The following is a 27,466-nucleotide window of genomic DNA, read 5'->3' as shown; positions in this document are numbered from 1 at the left end:
AAATCTTTCTCCGTAAGGCCATACTGGAATGCCAGGTCTTAGGTCCATGGAATTATATATTTGGAGTGTTGTGTCATATAAATCAATATACTGATGAATTAATAATTCTTCTGCAGAAATGAAGCACAACACCATCCACACATGTAAGAAATGGCTTCCTTTTTATTCTATCATGATTATAACCACTAGTACATCTAGGTTATATTATCTGAAGAAAATACAAATCTCAAACCTCAGGCTTGCCTGGCCAGTGCAACCTTTTCTGTGCTGCATTAGGTGTAAAAATATAGAATTGTCCCAGTCTGTTCTCCTTCATTAAGAAATCACTCTTGGAGAGAAATAAAAGCCAGTAGACATCATCCAAATACAAAGTAAACACCATACACCTATCATTCAGCTTATTTTGTAGTATGAATTTCTGGCTCTTTTGGTACGAAATCCCCAATCCAATACTTCAGCTTAAAAGAGCAGTACATATTTGGAAAAGTCTAGAGGCAATGCATTAGAATTCCATTTGCACCTTTTACATTTACCCATGTGCATGGCACTGTGCTCAGTGCTATAGATATACAGATATGAGCATTCATCCAACACAGTTATGTTGATTGTGTGATTATGCTCAATTAATATGGAACTTGGGAATATTGTCTCATATCATGCTAAATTAAAACATACATATGTCTATCCAATATTCATGTAATGCTCTAAGACAAATATATTTTTTTGGGGGTGGGATTGTTTTCTTTTTATTAATGATCTAGAAATCTAATGCATTTTTTAATAATAATTTATTTTTTAAGTTTTTTTATAACAAGAAAATTGCCACATTCTTCTATAAATATTACAGTTTGAATCATACATAAGCCACTGGAATAAATTATTTATGCCAGTAGACTTATGAGTTTGTAGTGTGGGGATGTGTTTGCCTCCTAATGTATTAGAAAATTATGAATCTAATACTTTGCCGTAACATCTAAGAAAAAGCACATAAATTTTGGGGGGCTTTTTGTGTTATGAGTACTGTAAGGAAATTTTTCTGAAGACATTTTTAATTTGTATATCCCAGCTTCCTTAGTTAGAGGTATTAGAGAATGAGCCCGTCCTCAGCATGGTGTGTTTTTAGCCATCATGTTAGAGAAAAAGGCTTTTTTCCCATTAAAAGTTGCTCTCATTTGCTCTAATAGCCCAAGTGCAGATATATTCAATTCCAACATGTCCGCATCTAAAAGTTTAGAAGTGTAATTCACCATATGCCTAATGTCAAATATTAAAACACACAGAACAATAAAAAGCTGATCCAAAATCCCCTTACTTTAAATCTATTAGTCAGATTAATGGGGATGACACATGAGTTCCACTGTTATACTACTCCAGTGGCAATCTTCTAAAATTAGGAACTGCCAATCCGGGGGAAGCAAAAGAACTCTATATCATTTTAAATTTAACTCCAGCCTACTCTGAAGCCATTAGAGGCGATTAAAGGAGATCTCTAGCCATTAAATTTAGCCCAGTAATCTTAAAGTTCAAAAGGTAAAAAGCACTTTTCACCATAAATAAACTGAGAGGCAAAATTATTTTCAATGAAGTTTCAATTTCAGTGAAAATAAAGTAGGTAATTACATTGGCTATTACTAAGGTCACTGCCTTCATTGACCATCTGGCTTAAAACTAAAAAATAGGTATCATTTGAGACATGGACAGAAATGAGCAAAGTGTGCACTGCTTCCTTTTTAAAGTCCTGCAAATTCAGTTAATTCACAGATTAACAATATTCATGAAACAATTATTCAAAAATTAACCTGATGGCCTTTTTGAAGCTGAACAACTCAGGAAAAGAAGAAGAAAAACATGTAATGTCTTACCATTAATTACCATTACCATAATACCATAATTACTGCTTTCCATATGATAGTTCCTTGGCATATCATTTTTGCATACAAAAATTGGTAGGCCAAATTTGTCATGCCAATTTCTATAGATTTTCTGTATCTGGTGTCCTGTTTGCTGGATGTGAACTTCATTTTCAAATTGGAAACATTGTTTTCTGGTAAGGAATATAACTTAATGTTTGCCTTGTTTCGTTCTACTTCCTACAATCTCAGAAGGGATCAAAACAGTTTAGAAAGTTGAACTTTCTAAATGCTGTTTTAAAGTCATTTTCCATATGTATTGTTTTTTATTTTATTTTATTTTTATCATTATCTTTTACCACTGAAAAATGGCATTACTGGATTTTGATATAGCTTAGGTTCACACTATCTATTATTACCTGAAGTATGTCAAAGAGGAAAAAGTTAAATTAGTTCATTGCTTTTCCTCTTTTGTAACTTTGCAAAGACATATATGCATATTGTTCAAAAAGAGAGAGATAGAAATTGCCTTTAATTTTATTTGAGTCCTAAACCTAGGATAACTTTATTCATATATCCTTTGTAAAACTCAGGTTCTGTTGTGTTTTGTTTTGCTTTCCTAACATAAAGGCCACTAGCTTCAGGTTATGCTATTCATTCAGCCTGAAAATAGAATACATACTTTCAGAAGATCCCGTTCTCTGCATTCACAGCTGTTGGAGAGTCTTTGAAAATACCCTTGCCAGTATACAGAGATGTCAGCCTAAAGAACAGAAAGAGAAGATGGGGGAGGAAAAAAGGCAGGGGTAAAAAATAAAAAGTTGCCAAAAGAAAAAAAAATGTATTTTCAATTCAATTTGAGGTTATTTCTATTCATTCAACTCATTTGGAATTATTTGCAGTCAAGATTAATGATTCTTTACAGGTGGGGGGAGGGCTTAGCAGCATCACCACTGATTTCTCCTGACAAAATTTATTATGCATTGATGCTATCAGGACACCAGCAGGAGAGAGTTTGTTAAAACACCTTCAGAATAGAGCACTTTAACCTAGAACGTTGCTCAGACGAGCTGTCCCAATACACGGTTTTGGAATGTTTTAACACAAGCATTCATAGCTGCATTTTAAGACGGAGCCAGCCGGGTACTCCTAGGGCAAATTATTTGCTTGTGGATTTTCCAGTGGGGAAATTTAAATCACAATTCAGTATCCCTCAACTTTCCAACTAGTCCCATGTACACTCAGGGGGAGCAAATGAACTTTTGAAGTATAAAAGTACAATTGTGGCTCTCTTTTTTTCTCCTAATTTCTCACTTTGTTCTTTTCCTTTTCTTTAAAATATTAAGATAAGATTAGAAAATAATTTGCTTTGTCAGGAAAGGAAAACCTCTAGAAAACAGTTCTCAGTGCAACGAGCATGCAGGCTAAGGCCCGTTTCATCAAGGGCAGAGTTTCAGAGTCACAGATGGTTAGTCTGGGTTCTCGTCGTGAGCTTCATGAAACTCAGCTCATGCCCCAGTGCAATGCCATCAAACCATGGCCTGCACAGTGCCGAACTGACAGTTCATCATGAGCGCACTCCCAGGTCTTTAGTAGCCTCATTTACCATGACATCGCTCCTCTGCTCTTACTGTCAGAAATTGGTGAGCTCATTTCTCCTCAGCTTTCCTTCTGAGCCCTCACAGATAATATTTTACCAGGCAGGACAGATTTTACACTTTGGAAAAACTTTGGCAATTAAATCTCACAAAGAAATCCAATAGTTTTCTATTTAGGAAATGAAATTATTTCCTCTATGGCCCATGGTTTAATATTGACTTCTTACGAATATTTATATTCACAGCAACTTGGCTGCACTGCCGGGGAAAAAGGCAGCTCTATGTGAAATAATAGCTGTAATTATTCGATAGCTTCTTTTTTTTGACAGCAGTACATCCTTCAGCTTTCACTTTTATACCAAACTGGAAATTAGGAGGTAGCCTAGCTGTGAAAACTGATGCTGGAAACTGTCCATCCATCATGAGGAATGATCCTTTCTCTGAGGGGAATTTGCTGCTGGATTGCCAAGTGCATAATATTCCCCTGGAGCAAGGCTGCATAAAACAACACTGCTGTGACACATTCTGAGATATTTAACTCTAGAGGGTCTGGCAGCCCCGTGTACTGGGCTGCTAATGGTGTTCAGTAGTTGTCATCATGTCTTAGAGCCCAGAAGGTCAGAAGAATTTATCTAATCCTAGGGTAAGAGACCAATTAAAATCCATCCCAGCCAGGACAGTCTCCACAAAATCCGTTATCCCTGGCCTATTTTTAGGCCCTTAAAGGATGGATGCTGGGTGAAACAGGACAGAGAAGGCTTTAATTTATTCAATACATGTGTAAAAAGCGTGAATTCTATACCAGCCACTGCTCTGGATATTGAGTATACTGTGGTAAGAAGACATACATAGACCCTGCTCTCAAGGAGCTCATACACTGGTGGGAGGCACATGGAAAACAGGGAAAGAAATAAACAGTGGGCAAAGACCACTGTAGACTGAATAGTCATTGAAGGTCTTTCTGAGAAGGGAGTACTTCAGCTGAGATCCAAGTGTTAAGGAGACCCCACCATGGAAAGTTCTGGAGGAAGAGTGTTCCAGGCGGAGGAGACACTTCCTGCAAAAGCTGAAAGGCAGGAAGGAGCTGGGCCAGTTCAGAAAATGGAAGGAAGCAAGTATGGCTGGAGGGTGCTGATGAGGGAGAGGTGGTCTGAGATGGGAAGAGGAAGATAAACACCAGATCACCCATCCTTGAAGGCCAACACTAGAGATATGGATTCTCTTTTTTTCTTTTTCTTTATTTTTTTTTCTTTTGAGACGGAGTCTTGCTCTGTCTCCAGGCTGGACTGGCACAGTCTCGGCTCACTGCAACCTCTGCCTCCCGGGTTCAAGCGATTCCCCTGCCTCAGCCTCCTGAGTAGCTGGAACTACAGGTGTGCACCACCACGCCCAGCTAATTTCTTGTATTTTAGTAAAGACAGGGTTTCACCATGTTGGCCAGGATATTCTTGATCTCTTGACCTCGTGAACTGCCCACCTCGGCCTCCCAAAGTGCTGGGATTACAGGTGTGAGCCACCGCGCCTGGCCTAGAGACATGGATTCTATTCCAAGTTCACTGGGCCTTGAGCAGAGGTGTGCCATGATGTAGGAGTTTAAATTAAAAAATAATTCTAGCTACTGTGTGGACAATGGATTGCAAGCAGGGGCAAGAAGGAAAGGGCAAGGTTTGTAATTAGCAAGATTACAGTAGACCAGGTAAGGGGTGTTAGTGGCTTGGATCGTTAGGAGCAACGCAGATAATGAAAATAGATGGATTTGGGATCTGTGGTAGTCTCTGCCTGCCTTTGCTGAAAAAGTGTTAAATCTAAATTTTCAGGTGGTCTGAAGCAGGGATGCACTTTTTCTGTTTTCTATTGCCCTTGCCACATGGATGCCTTGTAATAATGGTTCCTACCCGTTTCTGTTTCGTGGAGAAAGAAACAAGGGCAAAAGTAATAGCATTCACAGCATTCCAGCATATAGACCTCGAACAGAACATAATGATCAGGCAAAATAGCAAAGTAATTAAGCTCACAGAATTGGGTGGGTTACAGGCTCTGATACCCACTACCTGTGTGACCTTAGAGAGATTATTTACCCTCCTCAAGTCTTGGTTTCTTCACCTATCAAACTCTTAAAAGTTCTTTCCTTGTAAGATTGTTAAAAGGATTAACCAGTGCATGAAAAGCACTTGGAAAAATGCCCGATAGGAGACCAAGTCCTCAATAAATAGATGTTCGCTTTTGTTACTATTATTATCCTGTTTTAATTTAAACCTCACCTTCCACCACCAAATGTGATACATTTAATGGCGTATCAACATGTGCTTTTCCTTTAATTTCCCAAACAGGAAGCCAAACTATGTAGAGGCTTTTTGTTGTTGTTTTTAAATATCTCTTCTAAGGAGAAAAGGAACTAACATTTAGAAGTTCTTACTGTTTGCCAGATGTTTCGTATATATCTCATTTAGACCTCTCTATAATCAACAGAGTTACCATTTGTTGGTAAGATTTTTATTTGTTGGTACCTATTCTCATCTTCAAAACTGCCTTACAGTGAAAACATGCTGTGCCTGTTTTATAGATGCAGAAGCCAAGGCTCAGGGAGGTCACTTGATTTGCCAACGCCCCACAGCTAATGAGTTGAGGATACAAGATGGGACTCTAGATCTGTGTGACTCCACAATCCTTGCAATTTCTCCCATACAGTGGGGAAGAGACAAACTATACCAGCCTACCTCCAATGGACTCTTAGCTGCACTATCTAACAAACCAGGAAAGTAGGTTTCTCCCCTCCCTTTCCTCATGTCAGCTCAGATTTTCATTGTGCCTTGACTAACTTCCAGTTAGGAATGTTCTGTGCTAGATTCCTAGTCTAGTTAGCATGTATTGATCATGCATTTGGATGTCATTAGGCAAGTACTCATCATCAACATGAATTTGTTATGTGCTTCTTAGGAAATTAACTGATAAAGGTTGGAAAATCCTTTCCTTTTTCAAGTGGTCATCCAATCTTTCCCATTATTCTCACTTTATTGCTCTTGACAATATAGTTAAGGATCTATTGACGTTAACATTGTAAACTCAATCTGTATCATGTCGTTTATAACTTGGTCATAAAAATCCATTTATCTTGAGATTTTGGTGTAATTCTTTACTGGCTGAATTGTCAAAATTTTCATCTTATTAGTTATGTAATGCTAGAAAAAAATAAGACACAATTTCATTCCATAAGAACCTTGGTTTTTTTTTTTTCACTTGTTCCCAGAAAAATAAAGCAATAAATTTAAAATAGAAAATGAATAATCTATAATATTAACTAAAGCATTTTTAGCTATTTAAGCATTACATCAAAAGAAAATGTAAGAGTTTTTATCAGCAAATTATTGAGAACCAAAATGTACTTGTGGCTTGCAAGATTTTTTTTCAGTTTACTCACCAGTCTATATAAGGCAAGAGCCCTGATTATGTCCTTAGGAGTCATTTCCATATGTTTACTAAATTATAGTCCTTATTTCTTCTTCATATCAACAGTGACCCTAAAAATCAGCATGTGTGACCCTAAAAATACAGAAAAATGCAATGTATTCACTTTTAGATACATTTTCATTTGGTGGATTTGGGGGGTTTGAGGTTATTTTGAAAATATATAATTTATTTCCTAGACTATATAAAAAGGAGGCATCTAATAATCATTTACTAAAAATTAAAAGCAATTAGTGGCAGTTAGGATGAAGGCTTCAGTATTCAAGTCTGACGTAACGACCTTGCCCTTAATTCAATATCCTTTGAGTTGTGTGTTTCTTCCCCTTTAGTTAACATAAATAGGGGCATCAGCTTTACACCCTTAAAAAAACCTTTGTTGCCCATCTTGTGAGTCTTTTCTTTCTTTGCAATCTGTGAATAAACTGCTTTGCTTTGTCTTGGTAAATCCAGGCCAGCCATAGCCTTGGCCTTTAGACTACAGTATTTAAACTTTATAGGTAGATTTGACAAGCATAAAGATTGATAATCAGTCACATCGTTAGCACAAAAGAATTGCCCGATTAAGCAGGACAGAGACCAGCCTGAAACAGATCCTGATAGGCTGAAGGGATGTTCAAAAGATTTGCCTAGTTGGGGCCCCGGGTGTGAAAAGCAAGCCCAGCATGGAAATGAGTAACTCAGACATATATGAAGGGGCTAGCGCAGCAGTGACAGGTAGCAGGAACCTACAGAACGAAGGGTGAATGGGAGCAAAGACCTTTAGATTAACCAAGAGGCTTGCACGGAACAACAAGTGAAAAACAATTAGAACCCTGGAAGATAAAACCAAATGAAGTGATCCAAGTGAAGTCAGACAGCATACCAAGCAGTAGCACATCCAGTGACAAGAAAAGTGTTTGTCTGTGCAGGTCTTAGCTTCAGCCTCAGGCCAAGTTCGAATGGTAATGGGAGTGCAATAGGTGGAGAATCTGCCTTCCACCCTCCTGCACCTTTTTATGGGAAGTCCGTGAGATTCATTCATCACTCTGATACAAGAAGCTAAATCCAAGATACAGTTTTAGTTTAATACTTTGAAGGTTTTAAAGTTTAAATGTGATTCCTACCCCTAAACAAGCAGAGCTGAGATGCCCACAGGGAAGGATGGGCCCCACGTCTCTCCATAGGCTTATGTGGTGTTTCTCTCCAGGTCGGCCCAACCCCACATTCCCCCTCCTTCTCTGTCCTCTTTATCTCCCTCTACTGCCCTTCTCACCACAATACAAGAAACAGAAGCACAAAGTTTTAAAAACTGCTAACGAAGGGACTTTTTTGAAACCAGTACTTGGAGGCGTTAATGAAAACCCAGGTTATTTCCAATTACAGTCTCAGGAATTACTGAATCCTTCCATGACCTTAGAAATGCAGAAGCCACGTGAAAAATCATCATTGGAAAAGAAATCATTGAGAATCCCGTTAGGTGCCAGAAAAAAAAAATGGATGCTTAGGATTCAAAGATAAAATAGATATCTGAGGCTATAAAGATGAAAAAGGTGTCTACTACCTTTAAGGAATAGTGCTTATAGACGGACTGCTCTATCATGCACCATACTGTTCTGTGTGGACAATGAGAGGAGGTACAAGACAATGGCCTGCCCTCAGAGTGCTTGTATTTTGGTTGAGGAGACAAGAAATGCACATGGGAAAGGAGTGTTTGTTGTAGATTTTGCAGAGTCATATAAAGCTTACATTTCTATCTATGTCTATATCTTTATCTAGATCATCTGCCATAAGGCTTCAAAGGAAGGATAGTATCTGAAGGCTTAAACACTCACAGAAATAAATTTCCGTGGTGGGGGTTGTCCATGAGCAAGATCTTAAAGAATGGGTGGAGAGTTTAGGGAAGGACATATCTGGAGCAGAGACACCTCTACAGGGGCAGACATGTGGCAGTCCAGGGACCGGGGAGAACATGGACAGTGCTTTGCAAACAGAAAGACTTCAGCTCTGATCCTGCCTCTGCTGCTCAGTCGCCAGGAGGACTTATGTAAGATCCACAGGTCTCCCATACAATTGAAGTAATAATAATAACAATAATACCTATCTGCCAGATTATTAGATATATTCAATTAGATAACAGATGTAAGTGTTTCTGGCCTTTTAATTATAACTTGTTAATTTTAATTATGCATGTGTGCATATGTATGTGGGAAGGAGGTATGTAAGTTTAAGACAGTGAGTATATGATCTAGGAGTAGACATTTCATGTTGTGGAGTAAAAGCACATGATGGGGAGATTCTGAACACACTATTGGGAGGTCCTGACTACAGTATTTGCAGTTAGCAGTGGGGAGATTCTGAACACACTGTTGGGAGGTCCTGACTACAGTATTTGCAGTTAGCAGTGGGGAGCCATGGAAGATTGTGAGGGAGAGAATGAGTGAGAAGTATTGTGTAAACTCTTTGTGAGGAAGCCCCATCTGGCTGTAGCATGTCTCTGCAATTTAATTTAGGGGATATAAAATAGACACAGTTGAGAAGCTATTTCAGAAGTAAAGAGGAAGCAATGGATATGGAATATGTCATTTTTTCTATGAAATTCATTTATTCATTCACTCAAAATACTCATATTCATTGAGTACAGTTTGTTCTCAAGCACTGTTCTAGGCATTGCACACACAGCAAAGAAGAAAGCAGTCAAAATTCTTATCTTCATGGAGCTTTTATTCTAGAATAACTCCCTATTCATATAAAAGTACATATCTTCAGAAAACAGAGTAAGAAATGTCGAGGAAAGTGAAATGTGTTAGGACAAGATATTTTAAAGCACGTCATGTGATTAGTCTTTAACAAGTCCACCCAAGTGTTTTTCATCACTGCTTAATCTAACCTGGGTATGTCTTAGTCTGCTTCAAAGAGAAGCTCTAACATCTTTTCCCTGTGTTTTAAATACCATGCATAGCCTCCCAGTTGTATCCAAACCAATTCATAAATTTTTTCTTTCTGCTGCTGGATCTGAAAGTCCCTGAAGGCATAGCTTCCACACATTTTTTGCCAGACTCTGATTTTGGTTTAAGTATCTTACCTCTCTCCTGAGACACAACAGCCTTGCTCTTCTTTGAAAAGCTATAAAATACCCTTCTGCATGCCCGTAATGACTTAATTTCCTCCCTTTTCAGGTCCACTAAGCAGATCTGTTCTCACTCAAATACCTTTTTATTAACCAATGAAGAAAGGATTCCTCTGGATATTAGGAAAGAACTCAGTACATCCTCTTTCTGCCTCATGTTTGAAGTTTGGCTTTGGTAAAAGTTATGTTGCACAGAATTACTTAATGTTACTCATGAGCTTGTCTAAAGTCACTGTCTTTACCTAAACTTTTTTTTTAAATAAGAGCTCTTGTTTATTTTTCTCATCATTAAAGAAAAATTAACAAATAGATCTTTTCAAGAGGTAAGCAGCTATTGATTCATCCAAGAAATTGTAGGAGTGAACGATGATTTTTTTTCAAATTGACAAGTATTCATTAAGCTAGAAATTGCTAATGATAAAAGTGAACTAGAAGACACAGGAGTATGCACTATGTGAAACTTCATTACCTAATGAAACATAAAAAGCATGAACCTATATTAACAATTACCATTTCTGTGACTCTGACAGTCTATCTTTTATTGTAGGACTTTGAGCAGTGCCTGGCACTTACAAAGCACTTAATAATAATCATTGAGTTGAATGACCTCTCATGTTCACAACAGCCCTGTGAAGTGGCCTCTTTTACAGATGAAGAAATAGAGGCTCAGAAATCCAGATTGCAGAGCCATGCGTGGTAATGTCAGTATTGAAATCCAGACTTCTGGACACCACCACAGTAAATGATCAAGTACTAAACTTTGTGGTTCAAATTTTGAGTGTCTCAGGAATTTGTAAGTGGGAAAGACAATGTGAGTTACAATAGTCAGCATCAACTTCATTGAAAAGGTATGCTATGACTTGTCTATAATCTTAACCTCTTTGTCCTTTCTTAGCCTTGCTGGTGTATTTTAAGAAATTTAAATGTTTGGTCTCCAGTGCAGTAGCAAATATACTTTTGAAAATTAGCAGTCATTTTTACTTGGAATCAGGCATCCCTAAATGACTCCTGTCATCATTTTGCACATTCTCGTGATTCCATAATGTTGTTTTCCTCACCTTGAATTTATTGACACCAATTCGTTTTGCCTTGACATTGGCATTAACAGGGAAATGGCTTTGTTTCATCCTGACATTATAAAATCACCTCCCAAGACTTGGTTTGACATTGTCAGGGAGTGGTTATGGTGACAGCAAGGCCACAGCAGACAAGAGTGAATTACAACGATTCCCTGGGAAAAAAAAATCATTAAGAAAAGTTACCGCTGTGTGATTTCAGTAGCTATTTTTCATACTTAAATATCCCTGCTGTTTAAAAATCCTAAGAGGGCTTAGACCATATTTAGAACACTCCTGCCAAGTATGTATAGGAAAAATTAAGTCTCTAAGGAGACATTTGGCTATAGCTTGACAAACAGGAACCTCAAATTATATTTTAGCTTTACAAAGTGCTCAAAGGCATTGAAATTCTGCCTTTTAAAAAAACACGTATTTGAATTAATGACACAATTATCTCCTTTCAGCTGCAGATACTTGCATTTCTTAATGCTGGGATATCAAAGGCCTGTAGTATTTTCCTACCTCCTAGCCAGAATGTAGAATGTTTTACAAATTTGTCTTCAGCACTGTATGGGGTTGGAAAGATTGTCTTTCATAATTCCAACATCATTTCAAAGAACACCAAATCCTTTTACTTGAGTTCTTCTATGTTCCCATAATGGTTTCTCACCTCGGCTGTACTCCCACAGAAACAGCTCCATGTGGATTTTCCTTTACCCTATGTTCCAAAGTTAACTAATCACCTTCAATTAAATAAAAAAAGTCACTGAGATCCTTCAGGTCCTCAGGGCCATGTTGTTTTCACCTTTGTGTTGCTAGCAATGCCCAGATTATAATAAGAGCTAATACATTTTGCTTAATGAAAAATGATAGGAAGGCCGGGTGTGGTGGCTCACGCCTGTAATCCCAGCACTTTGGGAGGCCGAGGTGGGCGGATCACGAGGTCAGGAGTTTGAGACCAGCCTCACCAACATGGTGAAACCCTGTCTCTACTAAAACTACAAAAATTAGCTAGGCGTGGTGGCACGCGCCTATAATCCCAGCTACTCAGGAGGCTGAAGCAGGAGAATCGCTTGAATCCCGGGAGGCGGAGGTTGCAGTGAGCCATTATCATGCCACTGCACTCCAGCCTGGGTGACAGGATCTAAACTCCGTTTCAAAAAAAAAAAAAAAACAAAAAACGAAAGGAGCGTTCCTGATCTTTTATTTCAAAGCAATCATCCTTGCTGCTTCTCCTCTCTTCCATCTTTTCCCCAAGTGTATATTGTTTCATGAAGAATGACTTAATACAAGTCACCATTCTCTTCCTGTTCATGCTTCCATTATCAAACCACGTGTATGGGAATCTTTGACAATCATGGTATCCAACCTGAGTTGGCAAGTCAAAGCTGCTCAGCAAGTTTTCCATGTGTTAGTTAGCTCCCTCTCCCATTCCCTGCCAAATAATTTTCCCATTCAGCTAGCTAGCTACTAATAATAGACAGACATCCACCATTCGGAAACAGGCATACAACAAAATTTTATATATTTTATTTTATCTTATTTTATTGTATTGTATTTTTTGAGTCAGAGTCTCTCTCTGTCTCCCAGGCTGGAGTGCAGTGGCACAATGTCAACTCAATGCAACCTCCATCTCCCAGGTTCAAGCAATTCTCCTGCTTCAACCTCCCCACCATGCCCAGCTAATTTTTTGGTATTTTTAATAGAGCCTGGGTTCGACCATGTTGGCTGCTCTTGAACTCCTGAGCTCAAGTGACCCTCCTGCCTCGGCCTCTCAAAGTGCTGGGATTACAGGCGTGAGCCACCACGCCTAGCTTATTTGTTTATTATTTATTTAGCATCTATTCCACGCCAGGGACAGTGCTGAATACTAATGACAGCAACAATAAACAGGTAAAAGATGTAGTGCAGGTACGTACAAGGGCAGAAATAGTTTTTTTTTTAAATTAGTTTAAATTCAACTTTGATCCCCTCTACTAGAAAGGTGGTGAGATATTCAGCCAACTGTCACTGTGGCTCAATCTACAAATGTAAAAATGTCCACTCATTTAGCACCAGTCTCTACTAATTACCAACAAGATGGTCATCCATTGGGCTGCAGATCCCTTTAGCTCAGGAAGCTCTGATGGTTCCATTCACATCTGAGGCTGTGGAGTCATTGGCAAGCCAAGGAATCAAGTCTAAGACCCCTTCATGGTTATGGGATTGTGTAGAAACTCATGCCTTTTCTGAGATAATTGGTAGTCCTACTAGAAATATGTATTAGTAACACAAATACTGAAATTTGATAAAATGTGATTACATAATTCATTTCTTAACTGAATTACCTTTATTATCTAAGTAAAAGAGACATATTTCTAAAAAAACCCAGCAATTTATTTTATTAACATTTTTAATACCACCAAAGGACTATATTCTAGGCAATTTGGAAAGAGTGAAAAGTATAAAGATGAAAATTAAAATTACTAAAGTTTATTGCACCCCTACCAGCTATAAATAAACACTGTTTACATTTTGGTACAATTGATTCTAGTATTTTTGCTAAGGTTTATATTACACAGGTATGTGTAGAGTTACATGTCTGTACTTATGGAGATTATGCTGGATAAACATTTTGTATCTGCCTTTCATCCTGGCACAATGCCATGTACTTTGAAACGATGATTTTTACCCTGATATGTGTTGCCATTTTGTGTGAATATGCCTCCCCATGAATTCCATCTTTCACCTTCAGCTAAGAGTAGAGGTTGCAACTCTTATTAAACTAGACAAGTGCATTTTCTGATACCTGATGAGAAAGTCTGTGACTTCTCAGCACCATTTTTATGAGAACCTTGTCTGTGTCTGTGTCTGAAGGTGTTGACCTAAATAGGATTTCAATACATCATTAATGATCACTTTGGGAGAGGTGCCCAGCCTTCAGCTTGTAGGATTCTCAGTGAATTAATTCTTTCTCAATATCAGCAAAGGCTTTTTTTCAGGTTTGCAAAGGCCAAAAATTTTAGGGATGTTTGGGCAGGGCCTCCTGCTCCTGCATCAGAGTCACTTGTCACCTCTTTCATGCTAGCCAGGATACTGTGAACTGCAGAATGGTCTCCTTCTAAATGAGTGAGGCTCCTTAATGGTGTTTTAAGCAGTTTTTTCTATGGTTTGGCAAAAGAAAGTGTCACTCTCATAACAGGTGCTTTAATATTAGATGAGTAAGAATAGAATGGCTACTCCCTAGGGTCAGAACTTGCAGTCCTTGATTACCTACATGTGTCCAACCACCCAGCCAACAGCTTCCACACTGTTCCTTATAGCAACTTCAGCTCTGACCCTTGGGTTCATTATGCTGAAACCAAGTAGGTTGGATGCTGTCACACAGAGTCTTGCCACCGAAGTACCACTGTCTTCAGATGCATACAGACAAACTTGAGTGTAAATTAAAAGCAGGAAAGCAAGGGCGTTTTCACATGAGTCTACCAGGTTTCAGTCTGTTGTTTGCATCCGTACCTCCCCTGGCCCCCTACACCATCAACATTGCAAAAGACAAAAGGTGGGCTATGGAGCAGTAAATGCAGGTTGAGGGTCTCCAGCTCAGCCCCTCCCTGCTACTCTGGAAACACAGCTTACTTATGTGCTCTGATTGATACAGGAGAGTGCACATTGAATGAGAATATAGAAGTCGTCTTTGAGAAAATGGGCACTGCCACTCTAAGGTGACCTTGCAAGGCTTTGTAGAATACGCGGTAGTTGAATACAAATATTTGAGAATTGCATGTTTTGACCCCATGCTTGCTCAAGATTCATACTAGCAGAAGACATGAACAGATGCTGTCTTTGAGGAAGGACATTTGCTTCCTTTTATACTTCAAGTAGCTTGGATTGGATAAGTAGTGTTTAATTCATTATTCTGGCAGAGTTAGGAATTAGCACCTCATTCTCCGTGCTGAGCTTCTAGCACTGGGTGGATTGAGGAAGAAATTGAACTTTAACAAAGTATACTTAGGTTGTGTTTTATATTTTTTTAGAGCACCTCCACATAATTCATCTTGAGGCTACCAACAACTATTAGGTGGGTAAATAGGACAAGTGTTATTATCCTGCTTGTGAAGTGAAGAAAGGCACAAAGAGGTTAAGTGATTTCCCCAAGTTCACTCAGCCCATTAACTACAGGGATGAGACTTGAATCACAGAATCTGAGCCTAATTCTCTTTATACTACCTCATGCTTTTAGTGCATATGAGGGAAAAAACTATCCCTGTTCCATGGGGCAGCAGATAAGACTGAACCAAAACAGATCAAACAGAAACAGTCACCTAAGTCATCACCAAGGACTCTATTACACAAGACCAACCATCATCATATATTTGGTCAAGAAGAGGAGGGATTTCTAACACTTTGCCTTCAAAATGATAGGCTTTCCATTAAAAATATTCATGCAAATCATAAAACTTGAGAAAACTTTAGAAATACCAACTTCAAACCTGTAACCTGTAACCTAACTTTACAGCTGCAACTAGAATACAAGCCCCTCATGTGCAGCTCCACTGTGGGTCTGGCTTACCAAAATATGCCCACCATCTAGAGCAGTGCCTGGGTGGATGTTGGACAAACGCATGGATGAGTGTCACTAAATAGTTGCATAGTATGTCCAAGGCCTTGTCGTAAATGGATGACTAGTGAGACCTAGATCTCAGGTTTTCCAGTTTTATGACGCTCAGCCAATGTGTTTTCCCTTTGCACCATACTACCCCTCATGGCCAGACCAGACCAGACCATAAGGTCAGGGAAGAAAAAAGTTTTTTTTTTTTTTTTTTTTTTTTTGTGGGGCGGGGGTGGATTGCAGTTAGTGTACCTAGAATTCCAACCACAACAACAAAAAGTGATTAGATAACAATCTATAAAGTTTCTTCCATGGCCCGGGAGCTAACCTGTAGGTTCAGTTTTCCATCTCACATATCACAACTTAGCAAAACAGCTGCAAAAGCTGTATAAATGGGTCATAATCACAGCTCTTCAACTCCCTGCCACACAGTCTCGAATGCCTAAATCAGACCTGAATGTAGCCCACATACCTTTGTTATTAGCCTGTTTGGTGGAGGTTATTCACTCTTTGATGTTTCTTTGAAAAGGATGGGAACAATTTGGAACATCTTTCTCTCAGCAATCCTGGGCTTGTTTCAGGTGGTAAAGGTAGAGGTCACTTTATTAATACAACCATCAAGAAAAGCTGTCATGGTAACGCATTACATTGATTCCTTGAAGTGCAGGAGACAAAGCCAAAAAGAGAAACTTTCAAGTCTATAAATACAGACCCAGCATTGCTCAAGCATAGCAACTCACTGACAGCATGAACCTAAATGTATAACGTTGAACAAAACCCAAACAGAGAAAAGAAAACTTCCCTTTGGTAGTGGAATGGATCATCATGACCTTAGGGGAACAAGTGACCCCTCAGCTCATAAAAGATAAAAGAATAGAACAAGTGGCAACACCAAGTCCTGGCTAATACCCTCTGAGCATAAGGAGTCCATCTGTGGTCAGTTTTTCCATACCTTCTAGAAAGAACTCATAGAGGGGAAAGGAATCAAGGTCTCGTAAGTCACATTTGACAGTAGATTGCAGTTTGAGAAGAGGAAATGTATGTGACAAGAAACCCACCAAAAAAATGAAAGAATTAAATAATTTAGCTATATCCCTGTGTCGCTCCTCATCCAAGATGGTGCAAGAAAAATAGATAGAAGTAAGAGAGGAAGAAATGCTGCTTGATCAGTTCTTTCACTGTGGAAATTCTAAATGTTTTTGTAAACTCATGGCAATTGTGAGAGCTTGTTTATCTACCTTGTGGCTTGCTTACTAAAGCTGTGATCAGAGCTGTTACAACACCTTGCTGACTTCAGCTTTTCCACCAGGTTTCCACACTTCATCTTTTGGCCACATAACTCTGTTTGAATCTAACATTAATACTCTAACCTTATCTGTCAAATTCCACAAATTATCTTGGTCACTCCATTTGAAATCATTCCTAATATCAAAACATCAGGGGATTATAGTATGTGATATTGGATACTCCATAAATGAATTATATTTATCAATACTAAAAGGAATCCTTTAGAATACAGTCAAGCTATTACCAAAGCAGTATTAGTTTTTCTGGTATCTAAGGATCATATTTTACTGTCACAAAAAGAATTCTGTCTAGCAAATAACTATTTGCATCCAGCACTGGATCAAGTGTTGTATAAGGATTTTTAAATGAACCTTTCTGTTTACTGACATAGGACACTCTAAGACTGTCAATAACAATAAAGAGAGAGTTGGGACATGCTTAAAATGAATACACCCACAGAATAAGTTTAGAGTTTTCAGTCTGAGGTAAATCCACAGAGCAGGGCACCAAGTAAAAAGCGTGATCACTGAAAGATGCCTGTTGGGTAGAAATTTTCACTTGGATCTTTAATTTGCAACTATATACAAGATTATGTGAGATAATGCCAGGATTGTAAATGGGTGTTTATCCTCATGCCAGTACTATCAACTCATGGTGGATGCCTGGAAACTTGTGTTGAGAAGCATTTGAAGTTCAGTGCAAGAGAGTCCCATGATTAACTAGCTGTATTTCTGACTTATTCCATTTTATGCACTATAACAGAATACCACACACTGGGTAATTTATAATGAATAGAAGTTTATCAACTCACAATTCTGGAGGCTGACAAGCCCAAGATCAAGGGGCTCACATCTTGTAAGGGCCTTCTTGTTGCACCATAACATGGCAGAAGGCATCACATGATTGAAGGGCAGAGAGAGAAAGAGGAAAAGAAAGGGTCAGCCCACCCCATGATAACAAACCCTCTCCCAAAATAACAGCATTAGTCCATTCATGAAGGTGGAGCCCTTATGAGCTAAACACTTCTTAAAGGTCCCACTTCTTAATACTGTTACAGTGGCAAATAAATTTCAACATGAGTTTTAGAGAGAATACACGTTCTGTACATAGCAGTCTCCTATGTACAGGGGAAGAGGAAATGACAGTGTAAATGCAGACATATTTGCCATTTTCAGCCTAGACATTGGCATTTCTGGTTTATTTTCTGTATGAGCTGATTTGTACTTGGAGCTCTACCAAAATGTGGTAAAACCCTAGGATGAGTAACAATTGATACTATCAACAAAGACCTCTGCCTAGTCAAAGTGTGATATGAAAGCAGAGCACTTAGTCAATACAGCTGCAAATCTACTGACTATCTATAGAAGAGTTCATGTCTCCCTGGTAAGTGGGAAAGTCAGCTATGTTTTGAGGAGCATGGAATGTGGCACTGTGCAATATTATTTACCACATCTCTCCTGATTGTTCTTTTCTATCTGAAGAGCAGTAATCTATAAATTGGGAGACCTGGATTCTAGTCCCAGTTCTACTCTCAATTGCTTATCTACAGCTTCCTTATCTACAGCTCATCTAGATGGTTTCTAAAGTTTCCTGCAAGCTCTGATTTTACTGCTTCTATGAAAGCAAATTACATAGCAGGGGTGCTTTTTGTTCCTCTCACCCTTTCATTGTGAACAGTACTAAAGGGTCTGTCTTAGATCCCAGTCTCCTATATTTACTCCCTGAAGAAGATAATCCACTCTTACATTTCCAATTCAAGTACTTAGTCACCTCTAATTCCCACAGCTCAGCACCTGAAAACTTACTATCTTCCTGATCTAGAAATGACAAAGTTTCTTTATTGTACCTTCCCCAAAATATATCAGGGACAACTGCCCTTCTTCATTGCTATGACTGATGCCCTGACCCAGGCCTTATCGTTTTATCTTTTACATTAATTGAGAAGTAATTCTTTGTTGTGGGGGGTTGTTCTGTATACTGCAGGATGTTAGCAACATTCCTGGCCTCGCTATACACATCAGTGGCCAGTAGTGTGCCCTCCCTACCCACTTGTGACAACCAAAAAAAATGTCTCCAGACATTGTCAAATACCCATGGGAGCAAAATCATCCAGTGTTGAGAACCACTACTTTAGACTGACATCAAAAGACATCCATTAAATGTTAATTCTTCAAAATTTTTCAATCCTTTTTCCAATTATTCAAGAACCCCTTATGACAGAGTCAATCAAGAACATGCAACGTTTATTTTGCATATTTCATTTGTCCAACTCAAAGTGCCCTTACTGTCACACTTTTCCAGTTTGTCGATTCATAGATACAGTCATTCACATTAGGAAGACTTCTGCGGTTAATTTCATACCTTCATAGGATCACTGCATTTTTTTGACATTGTTTTCTTCTCAGCATTCTTTATGGTCTTTCTCTTCCAATGGCCTAAATGCTGATGTTCTTCAGTTTTCTATCTGTAGTCCTCATTTTTACTTGGTCTATATTCTTCTAGGATGAAGTCTTCTACTCTTTTTGCTTCATCTTTTGCAACAATGACCACCACCACCCCAGCTCCAAATTTTTGTCTCCAGGATGACCTATCTCCTGTTCCATTAAATAGTTTTCCAACTAATAACAAAACAGCTGCAGAAGAACCTTGACAGTTCTTTTTTTTTTTTTTTTTTTACTGAATACCAGGTATCTACCTGTGACTTTTACTTATGTTCATGACAATTTTTTTTTTTTTTTTTTGAAAAATTTTTTTTTTTTTTATTATACTTTAAGTTTTAGGGTACATGTGCACATTGTGCAGGTTAGTTACATATGTATACATGTGCCATGCTGGTGCGCTGCACCCACCAACTCGTCATCTAGCATTAGGTATATCTCCCAATGCTATCCCTCCCCCCTCCCCCCTCCCCACCACAGTCCCCAGAGTATGATATTCCCCTTCCTGTGTCCATGTGATCTCATTGTTCAATTCCCACCTATGAGTGAGAATATGCGGTGTTTGGTTTTTTGTTCTTGCGATAGTTTACTGAGAATGATGGTTTCCAATTTCATCCATGTCCCTACAAAGGATATGAACTCATCATTTTTTATGGCTGCATAGTATTCCATGGTGTATATGTGCCACATTTTCTTAATCCAGTCTATCATTGTTGGACATTTGGGTTGAGAACCTTGACAGTTCTAAAAGTCAATAGGTCCAAAAAACATTTCTCTCTCTCCTGACCAAACTCTTCCTCTTATCTTCTTTTCTTAATAAATTTCTTTATTATGCATCTAAATACCCCAAACAGGAAAGTTAGACTCTCTCTTATCCATTCACATAACCTGTCTCCAAATCTTTTCCCTCCTTCCCTTCACCATTGTTCTAACCTCGTCCAAGTCCATTCTATTTGAGTATGGTCTCCTTACCTCCAGTCTGCCCTTTTTCTGGTCTAGATTCACCTTCCTCTTCTCCTTTAAACACCACCCTCCTTCTAAGTCTTTGACAGCTTTCCATTCCTTATTACTAAACTCCACTGTGGCACCTTCACAACCAGGTCACATTTGCCTTTCCCTTTGTGCATCCATCATTCCAGCCATACCAGTCCATGCATCATTCACTAATGTGTCTTTCAGTTGGGCTTCAGGCAGAAAACTGAAACCATTTCTAGGTATTTCAACAGAGAGAATTTATTAAAAGAAGTGGTTTAAAAAGCATTTGAAATTTTAAAGTGAGAACAGGATACTGAAGTAATTCCTGTGTTAAGTAAGCAGGAACCATCTATCACTCTGGGACTGAGGGATTACAGGAAAGAGGATGGAGTTATCAGAAAGTAAAAGTTTGGATAAAAGGGACCCCCACAGAGCTGAAACCTGCACCTCTAAGGTGGGGTAATGGCTGGCTGCTGCAGCTGCCTCTGAAATGCTGAGTAGAGCCTCCTTGGAGCTGAGGCTTCAACCTCTAGGGAAGGAGTGCCACCAGGCTGGTGTAGGAACCTCTAACGGTGTGATGAAGCTGGTTATGAATAAAGCTCAACACTGGTACCACATGTTGCTGTTGATGTGAAGGGCCGTTGCTGGGCAGTACTGTTAGAGCACCATCAAACAGAGTCAAGGAAACAGGATCTTCCATGCCTTCTACTTTCTCTGCTCCCTCTAGTGCCCCCTGTTGGTGGGATCCAGCAGACAACTTGCAGAGTTCTGGCCTCAACATCAGAAGCGTGGATTTAGAGTTAAAAGACAATTGCTTAATAACCAATACAATACACTTTCACATCTCCTTGTCTTTACTGATGCAGTTTCCCTATTTATAATGGCTTTTCTACCAGTATCTGCCTGATGAATGCCTTTGCTCAAATACAATCTCTTTTTTATAATCTCCCTTAATCTTCCCAAAAGTAATTATTTATACTATCATGTGAGTTTCCCCAGTAATTTGTAAATACGTTTTTTGTAGTTTTTTTTATACTATATCATAATGTGTGTTTGTGTGTTTATTTTCCATTTATTTTCTGCCAAACCAGGTACTCCTTTAGGACAGTTAGTTACAACCATAAAATATAGCAGGGTGCCTGGCATACAACAGATATTGGTTAAGCTCAATGGAATTGATAAGGGCATTTTAATGACATTAATATTAGATCATTTCTTATAGATATTTTATCGTCCCAGCCAGATTTAAACTCCATAAGAGCAGAAATCATCCTTTATATTTCTTTTATTTTCTTTGCGGGGTTAAGTGCAAGGTTGAGCACACTGAAGAAGAGCTCAGTGATATTTGTTAACCACCCAGCTTGTTTATTAGCTACCACAATTTTGGTTCAAAATGACATGAAGATGGAGCATGATTATGAATATCAGGTAAGATCCATAATTAGGTTAGATGTGCTTCTAGCCCATGATTCCAACAGTTAGAGGGCACTGTATGTATGGTAAAGTTCTGTATTTGTTGGAGGACTAGCACAATCAAGAGACCAAATGTAATATGTTTTATAGTGAATTCTAAATAATGAAATATATTATAGGTTTTATTTTTCTCTATTGATCTCCTACAGAAAATATATCCTGCCAATCCATGAGATTACTAATTCTGGGCTATATCTGTTCCTAGTATATTTATTAAATTTCTCACAACTATTAAAATCAACTAGTAATTACTTAAATGTAGGAAAAATATTGAATTTTAACTTAATCACCAGCTTCTTGAAAAAAGAAACCTCTGTTCAACAGCTGATTTATATTCACATCCAAGAAGAAGAAAAATAGCTTTTTTTTTCTAAAGGGGAGTGATATGTAATTAACTATTGATTTCTTCTCAATTATTCAAGGCAAGCAATTATCGATATTGATGGAACAGATATTTCCCTACCTCTAGTGCCCAAATGAAAGGAAATATCCATTCAGCATTCTGCTGCCTGGAACAAGAAATGCTGAGGATCTTCAACTTTAGCTGAAAACAGTTATCTGGATCTGTTTATTCCATGTTGCCCCAATTAAACATATTTCTTCAAGTGCAAGCAAAATAAAATCCTGAAAACCTACATATGCTTTCCAAATTAACTAAAGCCAAAAAACAAGAGCTTTTGTCAGTTTTGACCATGAGGCTAACCACTCTACACGTGGACTTTGCTTCACAGCTACAGATCTTGACATTTTTAACCATGACTCATAAAATAATGTGGTTCTAATATTATGATTTCTAAGCCACTCAATAAGAGGTAGCTTATATAATCATTAGAAACCATGGAACACTGCCTTGCATATCAATATTTGGAGCCTGAAGGATTTAGTAGGCCTTAATAGTCACTTCTGACATTTACAGATAGCAAACGTGGATACATTTGAAAATTATGCCAATACACTACGCAACCATGTTAGAGGTCACCAAGGAAATGTTGAGGAAGGCAGTCTATTTAGGGCACTCTGTTATTAACCATGTGGGTATCCACCACCATCTTTCCTAAGCTCATTGACACACAAAGCACTGGCATGTTTGTGTGTAAGAAGCTTCTTTTGAAGCTGACATGACTGTTGAACATAATTAATGGACAAGGCAACATTCTCTATTGAGTTACTACTTGGAGGGTAGAGTTGTTTTCTTTTAATACTTTGCACTTAATAGTAATATTGGGTATGTGTATATGAGTGTGTAGTGTGTTGAACTCATGTGGCATCCCTGGGGAAATTTCACCATGACATTTTTTTAAAATGGAAAATGTTACAATTTGTAAAAAGCTACTTTTTCTGCTCTGTTCCCCACCTCCCATTCCAGAGGGGTTCTATATATTGAATGCTTAAGCAGCATATGTTGCTTGGGAAATGTTCTTGGCTCTTTTACTCTTTGTTGTTGTTTTAATTTCCCTGGGTTCTATTTAACATTCTGCTAAATCAGTGAAACAGTGATTATCTAAAAGAATAGGAGACATGGAATTAATGAGGTTAGTCAGAATTTTGAAGAAATAAGAAATTATTAGAGGTGAAAGTTACATGACAGGGTCTGTGAATGAATTCTAGCCTCTGAAGTTGCTTGTCTTGATTTATTCAAACTGATTCCATTAATTGATGGACATAATGAAATTTTGGTAATCAGGGTTTCACCATCGCATTTATTACTATTCCCGGAAATCAAGGTAACCTTGGGCTATACTTCCCATATTTACAAGGTGATAAAAATCCTTAATAGGCTGTCAGGGACGAATGTGACTGCTTTTCCTCACACTCCTCCCATGAAACAAGCTTTCTCTCTTCCCATCTGGCTGCCGCCTGCCTGGAGCATGCTACTTTCCCCGTGTCCCCACCCCCCCCATCCCCATGCCTCCCGGTGGGTTCTGTCTTCATGCATGCAGCGCTGGAATCACGCACCGAGAGAATGGCCCACCCCTTAGAGGTTTTTGGTCATTTTAGCAATACCGCTTTGCATTTTAAATACCATTCATCTGGCTTCAAAGATCTGCACTCTTGCATCGGGCACTTGTCCTTTAAAAACCTAAGAGATCACAACAGGTCCCAGTTCCATGAAGAAAAGATACTGCCAAACTAGGACTATTGCATTACTTTGTATTCTATAGCCTGAAATGGACAATGATAACATCCAAGATTGCAGCAAAAATCTATATGAAAAGGACTAATATGATAAAAACAAAGGCAGAAAACTACATTTGTTTGGAAATTGGAGTCACGGGCTTCGTTTGTGGAGGGGAGGGGGGAGCACAAAGATCGATAGAGATTTTTTTTTAGGCTGAAAACATGATTTACCAGATGAACTTAAATTGATTCTGCTTCTCCTCCCCGCGCCCACCCACCCCTACCTTCCCCCTCATTCTGCAGCGAATGTCTGCGACAACGAGCTCCTGCACTGCCAGAACGGAGGGACGTGCCACAACAACGTGCGCTGCCTGTGCCCGGCCGCATACACGGGCATCCTCTGCGAGAAGCTGCGGTGCGAGGAGGCTGGCAGCTGCGGCTCCGACTCTGGCCAGGGCGCGCCCCCGCACGGCTCCCCAGCGCTGCTGCTGCTGACCACGCTGCTGGGAACCGCCAGCCCCCTGGTGTTCTAGGTGTCACCTCCAGCCACACCGGACGGGCCTGTGCCGTGGGGAAGCAGACACAACCCAAACATTTGCTACTAACATAGGAAACACACACATACAGACACCCCCACTCAGACAGTGTACAAACTAAGAAGGCCTAACTGAACTAAGCCATATTTATCACCCGTGGACAGCACATCCGAGTCAAGACTGTTAATTTCTGACTCCAGAGGAGTTGGCAGCTGTTGATATTATCACTGCAAATCACATTGCCAGCTGCAGAGCATATTGTGGATTGGAAAGGCTGCGACAGCCCCCCAAACAGGAAAGACAAAAAACAAATCAACCGACCTAAAAACATTGGCTACTCTAGCGTGGTGCGCCCTAGTACGAGTCCGCCCAGTGTGTGGACCAACCAAATAGCATTCTTTGCTGTCAGGTGCATTGTGGGCATAAGGAAATCTGTTACAAGCTGCCATATTGGCCTGCTTCCGTCCCTGAATCCCTTCCAACCTGTGCTTTAGTGAACGTTGCTCTGTAACCCTTGTTGGTTGAAAGATTTCTTTGTCTGATGTTAGTGATGCACATGTGTAACAGCCCCCTTTAAAAGCGCAAGCCAGTCATACCCCTGTATTCTTAGCAGCACTGAGTCCAGTGCGAGCACACACCCACTATACAAGAGTGGCTATAGGAAAAAAGAAAGTGTATCTATCCTTTTGTATTCAAATGAAGTTATTTTTCTTGAACTACTGTAATATGTAGATTTTTTGTATTATTGCCAATTTGTGTTACCAGACAATCTGTTAACGTATCTAATTCGAATCAGCAAAGACTGACATTTTATTTTGTCCTCTTTCGTTCTGTTTTGTTTCACTGTGCAGAGATTTCTCTGTAAGGGCAACGAACGTGCTGGCATCAAAGAATATCAGTTTACATATATAACAAGTGTAATAAGATTCCACCAAAGGACATTCTAAATGTTTTCTTGTTGCTTTAACACTGGAAGATTTAAAGAATAAAAATTCCTGCATAAACGATTTCAGGAATTTGTATTGCAATTTCTTAAGATGAAAGGAACAGCCACCAAGCAGTTTCACACTCACTTTACTGATTTCTGTGTGGACTGAGTACATTCAGCTGACGAATTTAGTTCCCAGGAAGATGGATTGATGTTCACTAGCTTGGACAACTTCTGCAAAATATGAGACTATTTCCACTTGGGAAAAATTACAACAGCAAAAAAAAAAAAAAAAAAAAAATCTAAGTGATTGCCAAGATTATGCCAAAGCCTGTTGGCAGAGTACTAAGAGACTTTTATTTTTAAGTCATGCTATTTTCACAGATTGATGGTGATCATGTGACTCTAGGGATGCTGATCTATGTATCTTTCCAAATACAGTGTTTACATGGAGTATCACAAGACGCAACCTGGGGAACCAGGAAAGGAGCAGGGAAATTGAGTGATTTGCAATTTGACTTTGAATATATTCAGACTTAAGTATTTAGAGGAAATATCAAAATATAAAGCAGCAAGTAGACATAACTGCTGTTCCTGAGAATAAAGTTTGTTTTAAGTACTGCCCAAGGTGTAATAAATTCTTGTTTCTGCCTTTTATTAGGCCAATTACTGTGCAAGACAGCAAGGGGAGGCAGGTGGGGAAGAACCTTTGCAAAGTTTCAAAGAGGCTAAGACAGTGTGCATTTCGTTCCCAGCACACTGTTGTCCTACAGGTTACAAGTGTATTAGCAGCAGCATCTCCTGGAATCAAAAACAATTATCAGCCCGAACCAGAGTCTTAAGGACAATGAAATTCTACATGACTTGGTAGAACAATAACCTATGATAGTGTAAGGTCAGAAACCTAGTTCCAGTCTGAATTCTTCACCCTGCTGCCACTCCTTGCTGAAACAGGGAAGGGGGAGGAATGTCTCCTGATAAATAACCTGGGTAAAAACTAGATGAAGGAACAGCATGTCTTATTGGTTTTGTTCCCAGAAAAGCCAATTCGAAGAAGGCAATAAAAGGTAAACAGGTAATGCCTGTGCCGCCTGCCACCCCATGTCTAAGTCTATTGAATGTTTGTTATTCAAACCAACAGTCTCTTTTGATGTAAGAAATAAGGAAAGATGGAAATAAATTAGAGCTTAGGCTTAGTGCCAGAGTGGCCAACCAGAAATTGGAGATTTACGTTGGAAGCATAAATAGAAAATTACATTTCAGGCTCACCAAAGAAACACATGAAAATGCTGATAACATAGGGAGTTTGAGATTATTTATAATGAGGTGGATTTCTGATATTAAAATTAGAGTTTAAGTTGTCTTATAGTTTATTAGCACAAACCAAAGGCAGCCCATGTTATTTCTGGCAAAGATGCACTTTATATTTATCTGCTCATGGCTTTGTCGCAACGCTCAGGAATCAGACACTGCACACTTCAATAGTTGGGATTCCAAAAGCTAATTCTAAAATTTAATGAAGGCCTGATTTAAACTGATTCATCTGCATTTTATCTTTATGAGGCCATAAGAATCTAAATTGATGAGGAATATCTTTCATTCCGTGTATTTAGATATAGTTTTCTGAATTTCCTGAAGCGATGTGATCTGCTTTTAATAAAAATTCACTTTTAGGTATACAACAAATGGAAATGAAATGTTCTTTTTAAATCTGGATTCTCAAGTTCTTCTAAAGGAGCTACTCCTCTGAGGAAACCTCAACTCAGTGGACTTGATTCATCTGTTACTTTCCAGCATTCTTACAAAGCTGGTTTCATCTACAATGTTGTGCCCTAAGAACAGGACTGGGGTGAAAAGCGGGTACTCAGTTGTTCATATATTTGAGGTCCTAATTCTTGGTATTTTTTCCCTTTGATAAATCCCTTAAAGTGGCTTAATGTAGTCTTGCATATGAGTTAATCTATCAACTTTCCCACATAGAACTGATATAATTCCTTCTGTCAATACTATTGATGGGCATAACATTTCAAAAAAATGGGACAAAGG

At 38.9% G+C, this 27,466-nt stretch overlaps 1 protein-coding gene across 18 annotated transcripts in view; it reads left to right on the top strand.

Annotated features, from left to right (window-relative positions):
• Positions 1-25,499, top strand: part of NTNG1 (netrin G1) — a 346,048-nt gene extending 320,549 nt beyond the window's left edge. For all 18 annotated transcript variants that reach the window (XM_063599528.1, XM_063599527.1, XM_063599522.1 and 15 more), the window contains one exon: positions 24,260-25,499. In XM_063599528.1, coding sequence (XP_063455598.1) covers positions 24,260-24,489 — 230 coding nt within the window. In that variant the 3' untranslated portion in view covers positions 24,490-25,499. The remainder of the gene's footprint in view (positions 1-24,259) is intronic.
• Positions 25,500-27,466: the final 1,967 nt, after the last annotated feature.

Source organism: Pan paniscus, chromosome 1, assembly GCF_029289425.2.
Source record: "Pan paniscus chromosome 1, NHGRI_mPanPan1-v2.0_pri, whole genome shotgun sequence".
Lineage (NCBI taxonomy): Eukaryota > Metazoa > Chordata > Mammalia > Primates > Hominidae > Pan > Pan paniscus.
This window is presented reverse-complemented; position numbering and strand designations above follow the sequence as displayed.